At 40.3% G+C, this 15,437-nt stretch overlaps 1 protein-coding gene across 1 annotated transcript; it reads left to right on the forward strand.

Moving 5' to 3' along the window:
• Positions 1-2,402: 2,402 nt before the first annotated feature.
• On the forward strand, positions 2,403-14,071 carry LOC134445736 (uncharacterized). Its single transcript, XM_063194793.1, has 15 exons — positions 2,403-2,503; positions 7,172-7,337; positions 7,840-7,920; positions 8,015-8,068; positions 8,179-8,286; positions 8,433-8,516; positions 8,768-8,851; positions 9,136-9,210; positions 9,604-9,744; positions 9,855-9,962; positions 10,078-10,137; positions 10,774-10,873; positions 11,079-11,284; positions 11,593-11,752; positions 14,049-14,071. The coding sequence occupies exons 1-15, from the start codon at positions 2,403-2,405 to the stop codon at positions 14,069-14,071; spliced, it is 1,551 nt and encodes a 516-aa protein (XP_063050863.1).
• Positions 14,072-15,437: the final 1,366 nt, after the last annotated feature.

Consider the following 15,437-nt stretch of genomic DNA (forward strand, 5'->3'; position numbering starts at 1 on the left):
ATGCTTAAAGGCACCGATGGAACTGTAAAGCCTTGTGTGTTGAGTATTTTAATAGCAGTTATTTAGTCTCTACATTTAAATTTGGTGCACCACGTGTTAAGGTCACGGCCATCACAAGAATCGGCAGCCATTTTCTAGACCTTGCATTCACATAACGTACGCTGCCGAGTGGAATGTTGGTTAGCATTTAGAAAATGTCCGCTCATTCAGATCATGACGTGATCTTGCAACGTGGTGCACCAAGTTTAAATGTAATACCTGCTGCCAACTAAAACAATCATGAACTAGTAACGTTTCACAACATGTATTCCCTTGTACAGTATATCACGAAAGTGAGTACACCCCTCACAGTTTGTGCAGATTTGTGGATATCTTTTCACAGGAAAGCATTACAGAAAGTTCATTTTGACTCAATCATAAGTGACCTTTTAACAACATATTGAACCGCTTACATTTCTTGTTCACTCAGAAAAAAACTAAATACAGCCATTGATGTTTGAACATCAAATGAAAATCCGGAAGAGAAGGGTCTGTGTTTGCTGGAATCGTCTAGAAATGAAACAAAATGAAAAGGGAGGTCATCAGCTTGCGTTTCAATCTTTTTTTGCATTGAACTTTTACATTTTGAGTCTGGATCTGGCTTAAATAGATTGGTGTGAGATTTGAATGCATTCCAATGGAGAATATCATGATCTGCTTCAGTAGTCACAATGCATGTTTCTTTTAGGTGTATTTCAGATTGCCAATGTTGAGAGCATTCATGCATCCCCAAACCATGTAAGTCCCACTACCATGCTTGGCTAGTGAGAGGATACACCTTTTTTTTTTTGTAAAACTCACTTGTTTACCACCACACATGCTTGACACCATCTAAAGCAAATTTGTTTATCTTGGTCTCTTCAGATCACACGACATGGTTCCAGTGATCCATATCCTTGGTCTGTTCATCTTTCTTGAGACCAAGATAAACAAATTTGCTTTAGATGGTGTCAAGCATGTGTGATGGTAAACAAGTGAGTTTTACCAGAAAAAGTGTATCCTCAATAGCCAAGCATGGTAGAGGGACTGACATGGTTTGGGGATGCATGAATGCTGTCAACACTGGTAATCTGAAATACACCTAAAAGAAACATGCATGCCAACATACACTGTTACTACTGAAGCAGATCATGATATTCTCCATAGGATTACATTCAAATCAAACACCAATCTATTTAAGCCAGATGCCGACTCAAAATGTAAAAGTTCAATGCAAAGAAAGGTTGAAATGCACACTAATGACCTCCCTTTTCATCCCTTCATTTCGAGACGATTCGAGCCAACACAGCCCCTTCTCTACCGGACATTCATCTGGGGTGTACTCACTTTTGTGAGTACATGTTCGAACTTCGAACATTAATGGCTGTATTTTGTTTTTGTTTTTTTATGAGTGAACAAGATATTTAAGCGGTTAAAAAGTTGTTAAAAGGTCACTAATCATTGTGTCAAAGTGAAATATCTCTAATGCTTTCCTATGAAAAGATATACTCAAAAAACTGCAAAAACTGTAAGGGTGTATTCACTTTCGTGATATAACTTACTGTAAATGGTAAGGCTGTCCTCAATACTGATTTGTTTAATATTTTACAAGCTGGTATTTTAATGTTATTGCTGAAACTGCTATGTGATGGGGATGGATACTGTAACCATTTAGTGAATTGTACTTTTTTTTTTAAATACTGTAGTCATTTTAGTGTAAAAGGTTTAATGCCAACCAGATTCCCAACTCAATTTTTGGGCGGTATTAATGCCAGCCGTGTTTTGTACTTTCCCAAACAGATTGATACATCGCAGACAACGAAAAGTAAGGTAGGTTTTTACAGTATGCTTATTGTCAATTAGTTCAAGGGTGAGGGCAGAAGGCAGAACCCTGAAATGTCTGCTCTACTCTTCTCGGAAATGTAGTTATTTGGGAAACAACTGTTCCTCACCTAACTGTGTTTTTTTTTGTGTACCTTCTCTCACCCTTGAATTGTCTTTTTGGGTCCACACACATTATTATTATTATTTTTACACAACTTGAGTGCAACAATTCCCCTGTCTACTAATGTTGATTACTTGTTCCTCCGATTATTTAAAAATGTTGAAATAAGACTTAAGGAAATAAATCAACTTCTTCATGATATTCTAATTATATAGCCAGGATATGTTGTTGAATCTGGAAATGTGTTACAAATGACCCATATCTGATGTTTGGTTTTCCACAGTTCACAATGGAGAAGACCGAATGGAATAACATCCGTAAAAGGGCATTAAAAAGGACTGATTCTACCATTTTTGAGGTAAAAAGGGGCCTTGTCGGAGGTCCATTAGCGCAGAGTGACAGTGAAGGTGATAATGCTCAGCTAATCAGAGATGCTGAGATGGTAGGTGAGGTATCTGAGGATGAGGAAGACAATGAGGAAGAGGATGAGGAGATTCCTCCTGTAGATTTGGCTAATGCTCTATCAGGCTGGGCGGTTGAGTACAGTGTGCCATTAGTGGCCCTGTCTGCCCTTCTCTCAATCCTCAGAATGCACCACTCCTTTCTCCCTGGCAGAACCCTTTTAAAAACAGCAACAAAATACACGATCGAAAATGTACCAGGAGGAATGTTCTACTATTTTGGAATATTGAACGTGTTTGGTAAGACCTTGGAGCATCTATCGTCAAAGTTCCCTGATAGACATGTGTTTATGTTACAGCTTAACGTTGATGGATTGCCACTGTTCAAAAGCTCATCCAATCAGTTCTGGCCGGTGTTGGGCATGTTGAGACATAAAAATTATGTTTCCAGCAAGCCGTGTTTAATAGCCTTATTCAGTCGTCAGGGCAAACCAACTTCTTTGAGTATCTTGGTTCTCTTGTCCAAGAATTGAATGTGCTTCGAGAGGTATTCGTCGTAGGTTCAAAAACCATGTTTATTAAAGTCTGTTCGGTGATTTGTGATGCCCCAGCTAGATAGAGCCTTTATCAAGGGAGTTAAATCCCATTCAGGCTATTAGGGATGCGATAAGTGTATACAGTCAGGAGTTTATGTTGGCCATCGAATGACATTCACTGAGGTGGGAGCAGCAGACCACACTGCTGAGTCATTTGAAAAGGTTACTGATGAGGATCATCACATACAGTAACTGCTTCCTCCTTACTTGAAGTCTGTTTAGGGATGGTCAGCCGGTTTCTGCATGATTATATGCATTTAGTTTGTTTGGGGGTAATGAGAAGGCTTTTAGACCTGTGGTTTGGCAGCTCTGGTCCTCTTCGGTGTCGAAGTTCAGGACGTCACATGATGACGATCTCTGAAAAACTGGTAGGTATGACAGCATTTTGTTCCAGTCGAATTTGCTAGGAAGCCGAGGAGTCTGTCAGAAAGACTGAGATGGAAGGTTACGGAACTACGGCAGTTTCTTCTTTACACTGGACCTCTTGTTCTCAGGGGTGTTCTCCCTGAGGAGGTTTACAGTAACTTTATGTTATTTTCCGTTGCCATCTGGGTTCTAGCAAATCCATGCCTTTGTTTAACATTTAATGGTTTTGCGAAAACACTTCTCATTATATTTGTGGAGCATTTCAGTAAATTGTATGGGCCGGAGTTTGTTGTATACAATATACATGGGTTGGTCCACCTCAGTGACGACGTCAAGGTGCATGGGCATTTAGATTTGATATCTGGGTTTCCGTTTGAGAATTACTTGGGCATGTTAAAAAAAAAATGGTACGGAAACCACACAGCCCTTTAACACAAGTGATACGAAGACTGTCTGAAGGTAATCATCAAAAACCAAGCGTTGAACTGGAGTGGCCAAAAATGCAAGTAAATATGGAACATAGAAATGGGCCTCCCCTAGAGTTTTTTGAAGGTGATATTCGACAATTCAGAGAACTGGTAGTGAATGGTATACATGTTAAAATCACAGAGGGCGATAATTGCGTTAGAATTAACCAGGTGATTGTTTTGGTGCAAAATATTGTTGTTTCTCAAGATCAGCAGTACGTCATCTATGGGGAGTTTTTGAAGACTGAGAAATTCTATGATTACCCAGTTGATTCTCAGGAAATGGGAGTGTTTGTAGTGTCTGATTTGTCTGCAGTTTTGAAATGTTTAAGGCTTGACAAAGTGTTGAAGTATTTCAGGATGCCATTCGGGGAGCAGGGCGGGTTTGTTGTCTTTCCTCCATACATCTAAATTAAATTTTCCTTAGCGCAACTGGGTGGAAAATGTATAGCTCTGGCAAAAATTGAGCGACTGCTTGAAATTTTTCTGTTTTTCTGATTTAGCTCTGGGCAGGTGTGTTGGGGTAAAAGCCTTATTTTTAGTCACAGCTTTCATGTGTTTGGTATGCGTTCCATTCTTCATCACTAATGCTTGACCAAATTGCTCCAACACTGTCCATAGCAAAATCCGAGAGAGAGAGAGAGAGAGAGAGAAAAACATTTTGAAGTGGTCTCTAAATTTTTGTCAGAGCTGTATTTATTTCCAGTGATTGTTCTAAGACCAGAGTAGGTATTGCAACTATGCTATGCTACTAATTGAAATTGCTGCCTATTCCCAAATTTAATTTCAAACGGAATAAATTAATATTTACTAGTATGCACAAAGTTCAAAGTTTTGCAGATAAAAATGTCTATTTTTGAAATTTAAAATGGTGGGCATGGAGAAGATTTAATTTTTCATGCAAAGTGCTATTTCCCCCGTCATTATGAATACCGCACTTGGGATTACATGGTGCTGGTAAATATTTGTGAAAAGTGATATTTGCATTTAAAGGGAAACTCCACTTTTTTGAACATTAAAGGATTTATACGGAGTTGGAACAAGTTCTCCTCATTTTTGCATGTTTGGGGTGAAATACAGTCACTCTAGAGCAAAATCAAGGCAAAAGGATGCGTTTTGAGAAAGTTTGATAGTATCACGCTAGCCATATCAGCTATGCAATATGATAGATTGCGGGCATCGTTTCTCAGCGGTTACACACATTTCAAAAACACAACATTTTTAAAGTCTTGCACAGCTCAAAACAACGTCACACGTACCTCGTAATATGTTGAGGGTATCCACACATAAACACAAAGTAGATTGCCGAGGGCGTCGCATCATCAGCTGTGATTATTTCCACATCAAGTAACCACAGCTGATGATGCGATGCACTCGGCAATCTACTTTGGTTTATGCGTTTTTTGTGGACTTTTGTCAAATAGTTGGCTTGACCGTTCTGTAGATATTGTCAAGGTAGTAGCTTCTCAAAACACATTCTGCAGACCTTTCAAGAATACATGAAGGGCTTTGGACACTTTGGTTTATGTGTGGATACCCTCAACATATTACGAGGTACGTGTGACGTTGTTTTGAGCTGTGCAAGACTTTAAAATGTTGTGTTTTTGAAATGTGTGTAACCGCCGAGAAACGATGCCCGCAATCTATCATATTGCATAGCTGATATGGCTAACGAGGCTAACGTGATATTATCAAACTTTCTCAAAACGCATCCTTTTGCCTTGATTTTGCTCTAGAGTGACTGTATTACACCCCAAACATGCATGTTCCATGAAACATGTTCCAACTCCGGATAAATCCTTTAAGGTCATTTTCTGAGTGGTCTGCAATGTTTGAGTCCCCCTATCCGTTAATTTCATGTTTGCTGCAGTACTTGCAATACCTACCCTGGCAACAATCCTACACAGTGCATCTTTAACCCATAGGAAAAGTGTGTTGCTCATTTTCTGTTGATGACAAAAACCAACAAAGGTCGGTGTCAGCGCCTACACTTAAAGGGGTATGCCACTATTTTGGGGCTTAATACAGTTAAAATCGTTGGCTGGGGTTTATAAAGGTGGTAAAGTGTCTTATTTTTCATGTTAAGCGTTGTCTTGCTGTAAGACAAGTTAAAAGAGGGAGTATGTCGCTAAGCTAGTGAAAGTCAATGTATCCGTGTAGCATTTTAGCATGCTACACGGATACATTGACTTTCACTAGCTTAGCGACATATTCCCTCTTTTAACTTGTCTTAAAGCAAGACAACGGCTTGCATGAAAAATAAGACACTTTACCACCTTTATAAACCCTGGCCAACGATTTTAACTGTATTAAGCCCCAAAATAGTGGCATACCCCTTTAAGATTGTGTATTGCTTGGTGCGTCCACCCCAAGCAGTAGAAATCACTTGAGATAATTAAAAAAGGAGGCGCACACAAGGCTTGTGCGAAAAATGTATATTTTAGCCGACAATTTACTACAGAAGTCAGAGGTTGACTAGAGCAACAGAAGTTTCGGACCTAGTCCATTCTCAATGTCTCCAGTCTGAAACATCTGTTGCTCCAGTTAGCCTCTGACTTTTGTTGTAAAATGTCGGCTACAATATACATGTTTTACACCAGCCTTGTGCGCCTACTTTTTTCATTATCTCGACCTAATTTTCTGTTAAAAATCCACCCCGTTTAAATTCAAGTTCAGCAATTGCTTAACTGGGCATTTAAACTGAACCGCCTTAGTCTTTGTTACTTCTCCTGAAGGTTCCTTAAGAAAAAGAGAAGCTAAACACACGAGACATAAATTACGAACAGCAGCAGAATTCATTTAAACAGCAGATAAGCAACACAAACCAACTGAAACGTTTTACTAATTTGTGTCTCTACCCCTTTAGTGTATTATATAGTGAATTTCACAGCAACAAATGAGGTTGAAATGGTACCACAGTTGTGGGTGGAAGGACGAATGTGTAAATGGCCATCCCATTACAAATCTGCAGCCGTATCAAAAGCTATATCGGCTTGTGAGGTCCCTCAGGACTCCTGGGAAGAATATGATGTGACCATAAAATTTACTGCAGGTTAAGTCTTGCCTCTGACATTGATGTTAATGTGATTATTGGTGGTTCAAATAATGATTGCTTGCTGAAGAGATAAAAAGGCATCATAGCTACTGTTTTGCACTTTTAATTTGACAAGTATTTGCTTCATTTCAGTTTTACTTTACGTGACAGATACAGTCCTTGATGCTCGAAATTTTCTACGTCGGGCCGAACACGAATCCGAGGCAGAGGAGGGAAAGCCCTCAAAAAGAAAGCCAAAGTATGTCACCAATCTATCTTGCAAAACATGTTTGCCATTTGTTTACACTGTCTGTGAGGTGCTTAAATCCTTGTACATGCATTAGTTTAGTTTTCACGTCTTCTTCCCATATCAACACGCCCAACCAGCGCTATCGGATAGAGGACTCTGAGGAGGAGGACTTGCCCAAGCGTAAGCTAGCTAAGGCTCCCTCAGTCCCAACTTTATCTTCTACGTTGAGGGAGGTGATATCAGATGAATTCTGCCCACAGGTGACATACACACACACACACACACACCCTCTACATGTACTAAAAAAAAACTCAGCATAGGATCCTCCAATATACCATAAATCATGCCTGATCTACTTGATTGTACTGTTCTGCCTTTAGCTTGGTTTTTAACCTAATGTATTTATTGGCTGTTCATTTAGGAGTATGTGAGCAGCACTGCTGCTGTAATCATGCTTGCTCTACTTGACTTAGTGCATTGTTCCTATTCTGCCTTCAGCGTAGCCTCCAAATTTGAACGTTATTTTAAGGGGCACAATGTAGGATTACCTGGTTAGCAAAGTTCCCGTGCTGTAAAATGCTGTTTAACTCAGCTCGTTGTGTGAGTAATGTATTACACGATGGCAGCAGTCGATACAAATGTGAATATGCGCTACTATGTCAAAAGTTACATTTGGGGTTCTGTGACAAAGGGCCTTGAAAGTGGTCGCGAGACTTATACAGTCCCTCCAGTTTCTTGACTCCTTACATGTTCCACCACCAGGGCACTCCTGAGACGTTCTGCAGCCAGGACAGTCCTGAGACGTTCAACCGCCAGCAAACTCTTGAATCATTCAACCCACAGGTACCACACACACACGCCTTAATGTGCATGTGAAGAATGTGTCAACTGACATTGAAATAGACTTCACTTGACTCCTGATATGTTCCACCACCAGGGAACTCCTGACATGCTCTGCAGCCAGGACACTCGTGACGCGTTCCGCCAACAGGTACCTCACACGTGTGCACACACCTTCTACCTGCGCTTACAAAAACGTAATTTCAAATTCCTTGTACAGTATGACAAGTCCATGTGATTTCTGACTCGTTCCACCGCTAGGGGGAGATGCTCCAAGGCCCACAGGGAACTCCTGCGACATTCTTTGGCAGGGGAGCTTCTGAGACATTGAACCACCGCCATGGAAGTCCGGGGACATTCTACCCACAGGTACTCCTTCCCACCATACACACACACACACACAAACACCCCTTCTAACTGCACTAAAGGACCGGCATTTCAAATTCCTTGTTGATCACTGCATGTGAAGAATCTGATAATAAAACAGACTTGAATTGACTCCTGACATGTTCTAGCCCCAGCAAACTCCGGAGACGTTCCATCGAACTCCTGAGACTCCTGAGACGTTCCAGCGAACTCCTGAGACGTTCCGTCAACAGGTATCAACCCACCCCACCACAGCACACACACCTTTCTCTATCTGATACTAAACCATTTTTGGAAATAAGCTCATATTACACCTCTCCCCTTAGATTAAATGATTGAATTTTACCTTCCCACCATACACACACACGCACAAACACCCCTTCTACCTGCACTAAAGGACCGGCATTTCAAATTCCTTGTTGATCACTGCATGTGAAGAATCTGATAATAAAGCAGACTTGAATTGACTCCTGACATGTTCTAGCCCCAGCAAACTCCGGAGACGTTCCATCGAACTCCTGAGACTCCTGAGACGTTCCAGCGAACTCCTGAGACGTTCCGTCAGCAGGTATCAACCCACCCCACCACAGCACACACTATTTCTCTATCTGATACTAAACCATTTTTGGAAATAAGCTCATATTACACCTCTCCCCTTAAATTAAATGATTGAATTTTACCTTCCCACCATACACACACACACACACACACACACACACACACACACACACACACACACACACACACCTTCTACCTGCACTAAAGGACCGGCATTTCAAATTCTTTGTTGATCACTGCATGTGAGGAATCTGATAATAAAGCAGACTTGAATTGACTCCTGACATGTTCTAGCCCCAGCAAACTCCGGAGACGTTCCATCGAACTCCTGAGACGTTCCAGCGAACTCCTGAGACGTTCCGTCAGCAGGTATCAACCCACCCCACCACAGCACACACACCTTTCTCTATCTGATACTAAACCATTTTTGGAAATAAGCTCATATTACACCTCTCCCCTTAGATTAAATGAATTTTACCTTTGTCCTGCACAGCTAGCTGCCAGCTGGTCTTATAGGACTCATTAATTGCTAGCTTGTAGGTAAAGTTTGGACTGCCATACTCAGAGAGTGCTTGAAAGTACAAGAGAAAGGTTAAACTTCATCATATAACTTAAGGGGAGGCATAATATGAGCTTATATATATATATATATATATATAAAAAATACATTATCACTTTAAGAAATGTAATTTCCAATCATTTTTATGACCACTACATGTGAAGAATCTCTAATGGAGAGACTTGATTCCTGACATGTTCTAGTGGCAGCGATCTCCTGAGACGTTCCAGCGCCATCGAACTCCTGAGACGTTCCAGCGACATCGAACTCCTGAGACGTTCCAGCGCCATCGAATTCCTGAGACGTTCCAGCGCCATCAAACTCCTGAGACGTTCCGTCAACAGGTATCTGACCACCCACCCACCCAAAAACACACGCACGCCTATCTGCACTTAAGAAATGTCGTTTCTAATAATTATGACGCTACGTGTCAATTGCTACATTCCTGTGCCAGCAAACTCCTGAGACGCTCCAGCGCCAGCAAACTCCTGAGACGCTCCAGCGCCAGCAAACTCCCGAGACGTTCAATCGCCATCAAACTCCTGAGACGTTCCGTCAACAGGTATCTCACCCCCCACCCACCCAAAAACACACACACACACACACATCTATCTGCACTTAAGAAATGTTGTTTCTAATCATTTGTATGACACTACATGTCAATTGCTACATTCCAGCTCCAGCAAACTCCCGAGACGTTCAATCGCCATCAAACTCCTGAGACGTTCCGTCAACAGGTATCTCACACCCACCCACACAAACACACATACACGCGCGCGCGCGCGCACACACTCACACACATTCACACACACACACACACACACACACACTCCTGAGACGTTCGGTCTACAGGTATCTCTCGCGCGCGCACACACACACACACACACACACACACACACCTATCGCAGCTTAAAGGATAACTTCAGCCAATTTCAACATGCCGTTGTAATGCTCACACTGCCCTGGGGTTGTCAGTACCTGAGTCGCCCTCCCCCCGAGATCCTGGGCATTGTAATGGGGGCAGCTGTTTGTTTACATTTTAAAAAAAAAACAATTTTATTTATTCCCAAAAAAACATCCAAAAGTATGCAACATCAGCAGACAACCTTTTGGGAAAATATTTGGAGAAGGCCTATGTTAATTAGAAAAAAAATGTAAACAAACACTGCCCCCATTACAATAGCTCGTATCTCGGAAAGGGCTGAGCCGGAAAATGTGGCATCGCCGGGTACTGACAAGTCAAGGGTACAACAGCATATGAAATTGACTGCAGTGGCCCTTTAAGTAGCAACATTTGAAAGTATTTACCTGTATATGACCACTGCATTTGAAGAATCTCACAATAAACAGACTTGACTCCTGACACATTCTAGCGCCAAGGACTTCCTGAGACGTTTAACCGCCCCGGAACTCCTGAGATATTCCACCGCCAGCACCTCAATCCCTCAAGCTCTGATCTGGATGTACACTCTGGTGAGACATCATGTGAAACTTGAAATCCTTATCCCTATGTCCTTTTTGTAGCTGTGGCCTTTATATATATATATATATATATATATATATATATATATATATATATATATATATATATTTATATATATATATACACACACACATGTATTATTATTATTCAGTATTCTCAACTTTTAATTGCAAATCTAAAATTGTTGTTCCATAGCACTGCTCCGGGAGATCCTTATCAAGCAAGAGATAACTATAGACCTCTTGAGAAACCAACAATATATGCTACAACAGCAGCATTCAGCTCCTCTACCAGATCTTCTACCAGTACCACAAACCTTCCCATTGCCAATCAAAGATGCTGCCTCACTACGCTCTCTAGATGAAGAAATGAAGAACAATCCAGACCAGAGAAGACATTTGGTAATCATCACCATGATTGGTTTATGAATTTCTTACCAGAAGGGTTTTTTTTTTTTATTATTATTAATTATTATTATTATGGGATTATTCTATGCCTTTGAAACCATTCAGAATTTCATTGGGATATCAAATGCTCCTCAGGCAGCTGTGTCCTGATGGTTATGTGTGGTAGTCTTTAGATCAGAGGGTGGTGGACTGCAATCCCATCTTTACTGAGCACCTATCACTGCACTACGTCAAGGACCGAAATAAATACTCTGTAACTCTAACACTGAAGTCACATGTGTGTTGTGCAAATTTGACCGCAGGTGCTGACACTAGGGCTGTCCGGAGGTGTAAGCCTGAAGGACACTGTCTGGAGGGCTATGCGGACACTCTTAATCAATGATCTAGCGTGTTGCGTCAACTGGACGGGCCTCAATGGCAAGGTGCCATTCCAGAGTCTGGAATTAAAGAATGTTGTCACAGGTGAAATGATCCTTTAAATGTGTTGATTCAATGTTATATCTTGAACAAATATATTTGGGGTCAAGCCATTGGCATGTTTTTAACTGTTATCTTTTTTTTGAATCTTTATTTTTTTTAAAGACGCAGTTCGTAGGAATCCAAGGTGCTGCCAGGCCACCAACCAGGAGGTGGAGAAGTTGATTAAGAGGTGGCTGTATTTGGCAGCTGACCGAGAGGGGGGGAGGAAGAGGAGACAAAACAATTAGCACAACTAGAGAGAGAGAGGTTCCATTGGCCCATTGTTTCCTGGTTATATTATGCGAAACTGAATACACCCCTCACAGTTTTTGCAGATTTGTGGATATCTTTTCACTGGAAAGCATTACAGAAATTTCACTTTGACTCAATGATTAGTGACCTTTGAACAAGACATTTAAGTGGTTCAATATGTTGTTAACTCAAAAAAAAACAACTAAATACAGCCATTAATGTTTGAACATGTACTCACAAAAGTGAGTACACCCCAAATGAAAATCCGGAAGAGAAGGGGCTGTGTTTGCTGGAATCGTCTAGAAATGAAACAAAATGAAAAGGGAGGTCATCAGTGTGCATTTCAACCTTTCTTTACATAGAACTTTTACATTTTGAGTCTGCACCAGGCTTAAATAGATTGGCGTGAGATTTGAATGCATTCCTATGGAGAGTATCATGATCTGCTTCAGTAGTCACAATGAATGTTGACATGCACGTTTCTTTTAGGTGTAATTCAGATTGCCAATGTTGACAACATTCATACATCCCCAAACCATGTCAGTCCCACTACCATGCTTGAATATTGAGAGGATACACTTTTTTTTTTGGTAAAACTCACTTGTTTACCACCATACATGCTTGACACCATCTAAAGTAAATTTGTTTATCTTGGTCTCTTCAGACCACACGACATGCATGGTTCCAGTGATCCATATCCTTGGTCTGTTCATCTCCCTTGAGACTTGCTTTAGGTGGTGTCAAGCATGTGTGGTGGTAAACAAGTGAGTTTTACCAGAATAAGTGTATCCTCTGAATAGCCAAGCATGGTAGTGGGACTGACATGGTTTGGGGATGCAATGCTGTCAACATTGGCAATCTGAAATACACCTAAAAGAAACATGTATGTCAACATGCACTGTGACTACTGAAGCAGATAATGATATTCTCCATAGGATTACATTCAAATCAAACACCAATCTATTTAAGCCAGATGTAGACTCAAAATGTAAAAGTTCAATGCAAAGAAAGGTTGAAACGCACACTGATGACCTCCCTTTTCATCCCTTTTCATTTTGTTTCATTTCGAGACGATTCGAGCCAACACAGCCCCTTCTCTACTGGATTTTAATCTGGGGTATGTTCGAACATTAATGGCTGTATTTTGTTTTAGATATTTAAGTGGTTAAATAAGTTGTTAAAATGTCACTAATCATTGTGTCAAAGTGACATTTCTGTAATGCTTTCCTATGAAAAGATACTCAAAAATCTGCAAAAACTGCGAGGGTGTATTCACTTTTGTGATATACTGTAGTGTCTCTACTTTTACTCGTCAAGCACTTGCCGATACCAGGAACGATACTACTATTACACAAAATCTTGTCACGTTCTGTGGGTTTGAAAGCAGCATGGAAAAAAAGTGCCACCTCATACATTTACTAACATTTAAAACTACATGGAAATTGACAAAAATATCACAGGTGGAAAAAAACAAGGCCATGCATTTATTTTCATTGAATTTTGGTGGTAAAAGGTATTGGTATTGGTTCTCTGTACCGGCAAGTACACACATTAATGTACTCGTACTTGTATCGGTTTTCAAAAAGTGGCATCGGTGCATCCCTACTCCAATGTGCAGTTAACTAAACATACATATGAGACATTGACAAAACACACACACACACACACACACACACACACACACACAGTAGTGTAAACATGAACACGAAATGAGAAGGGATTATTAGGGAGGTCATCGGTGTGTCTTTCAACCTTTCAGTACATTGAAATTGTAGATTTTGAGTCTGCACCTGGCGGTAGGTAATGAAATCCTATGGAGAGTATCATGATCTGCTTCTGTAGTCACAGTGCATGTTGATATGCATGCTTCTTTAGGTGTAATTCAGATTTCCAATGTTGATGGCATTCATACATCCCCAAACGATGTCAGTCCCACTACCATGCTTGACTAGCCAGATGATGCACTTTTTTGGTAAAAATTCACTCGTTAACCACCACACATGCTTAACACAATCTAAAGCAAATTTGTTTATCTTGTTCTCATCAGACCGCACGACATGGTTCCAGTGATCCATATCTTTGGTCTGTTCATCTCTCTTGAGACCAAGATAAACAAATTTGCTTTAGATGGCGTCAAGCATGTGTGGTGGTAAACAAGTGAGTTACACAAAAAGTGCATCATCTGGCTAGTCAAGCATGGTTGTGGGACTGACATCGTTTGCCGATGTTAGGATTCTGTCAACATTAGAAATCTGAATTACACCTAAAGAAGCATGCATGTCAACATGCACTGTGACTGCAGAAGCATATCATGATACTCTTCCTAGGATTTAATTCAAAACTCACACCCATTTATTTTAGCCAGGTGCAGACTCAAAATGTACAATTTCAATGTACTGAAAGGTTGAAACACACACCAATGACCTCCCTTTTAAATATCCCTTTTCATTTCGAAATGAAAAAAAAAATGAATGTAGTTGCTGCCAAAGGTGGTTATACAAAGTATTAAAGGGGTATGCCACTATTTTGGGGGTTAATACAGTTAAAATCGTTGGCTGGGGTTTACAAAGGTGGTAAAGTGTCTTATTTTTCATGTTAAGCGTTGTCTTGCTGTAAGACAAGTTAAAAGAGGGAATATGTCGCTAAGCTAGTGAAAGTCAATGTATCCGTGTAGCATTGTAGCATGCTACACGGATACATTGACTTTCACTAGCTTAGCAACATATTCCCTCTTTTAACTTGTCTTACAGCAAGACAACGGCTTACATGAAAAATAAGACACTTTACCACCTTAATGAATCCCAGCCAACGATTTTAACTGTATTAAGCCCCAAAATAGTGGCATACCCCTTTAAGCAAAGGCTGTGAATACTGTAAAAATAAATGTAAAATACTGTAAAATACATGTAAAAATGACTACTTGTTGTGCCAAGGGTAAAATCTAGACAAGGTGAAATGGCATTTAGCCATTATATTGCCAAATGACGGAACAAGCTTCCTGTTCAAATTACTCTAGGCCTAGAGGTAGAGCTGCCCTAACAGTAGGCTATTATGTTTTGACAAAAAAGCTTCATTTTCATCTTTCTTTGTAGGCTATCTACCTTTGTAGTCTGTATAATACTTCCTATACTTGTATATATATATATATTCATTCTTGTTTTTTGTTAAAAATGTTTCTTTAAAAAAAAAAAAAGTGTGTACTCATTTCTGTGTACTGTACTGTGTGTGTATCTCCATTTTGTAGAATGTTGGAAAATTTACATTTTGTATTAGATAATAAATGGCCAATTTGCATAATTTTTGTGGGTTTTATTCATTATTATTATTATTATTATTATGCGATTAAATATATTCCGGCATATTTATGGGTTTTAATCGGCAGGGTTCTGGCAATCTTGTGGTAGGCTCATGGGCCATTTCTGGGTCTTCTGGCAAA

Source organism: Engraulis encrasicolus, chromosome 1 (assembly GCF_034702125.1).
Source record: "Engraulis encrasicolus isolate BLACKSEA-1 chromosome 1, IST_EnEncr_1.0, whole genome shotgun sequence".
Lineage (NCBI taxonomy): Eukaryota > Metazoa > Chordata > Actinopteri > Clupeiformes > Engraulidae > Engraulis > Engraulis encrasicolus.

Bases quoted from the DNA above. Each gene is read 5' to 3' on its own strand.
- LOC134445736 (XM_063194793.1), top strand. From the start codon at position 2,403: ATGGTAGGTGAGGTATCTGAGGATGAGGAAGACAATGAGGAAGAGGAT. The intron at 8,287-8,432 runs GTACTCCTTCCC...GACATGTTCTAG, and splicing joins CGGGGACATTCTACCCACAG to CCCCAGCAAACTCCGGAGAC. The intron at 9,211-9,603 runs GTATCAACCCAC...GACATGTTCTAG, and splicing joins CTGAGACGTTCCGTCAGCAG to TGGCAGCGATCTCCTGAGAC.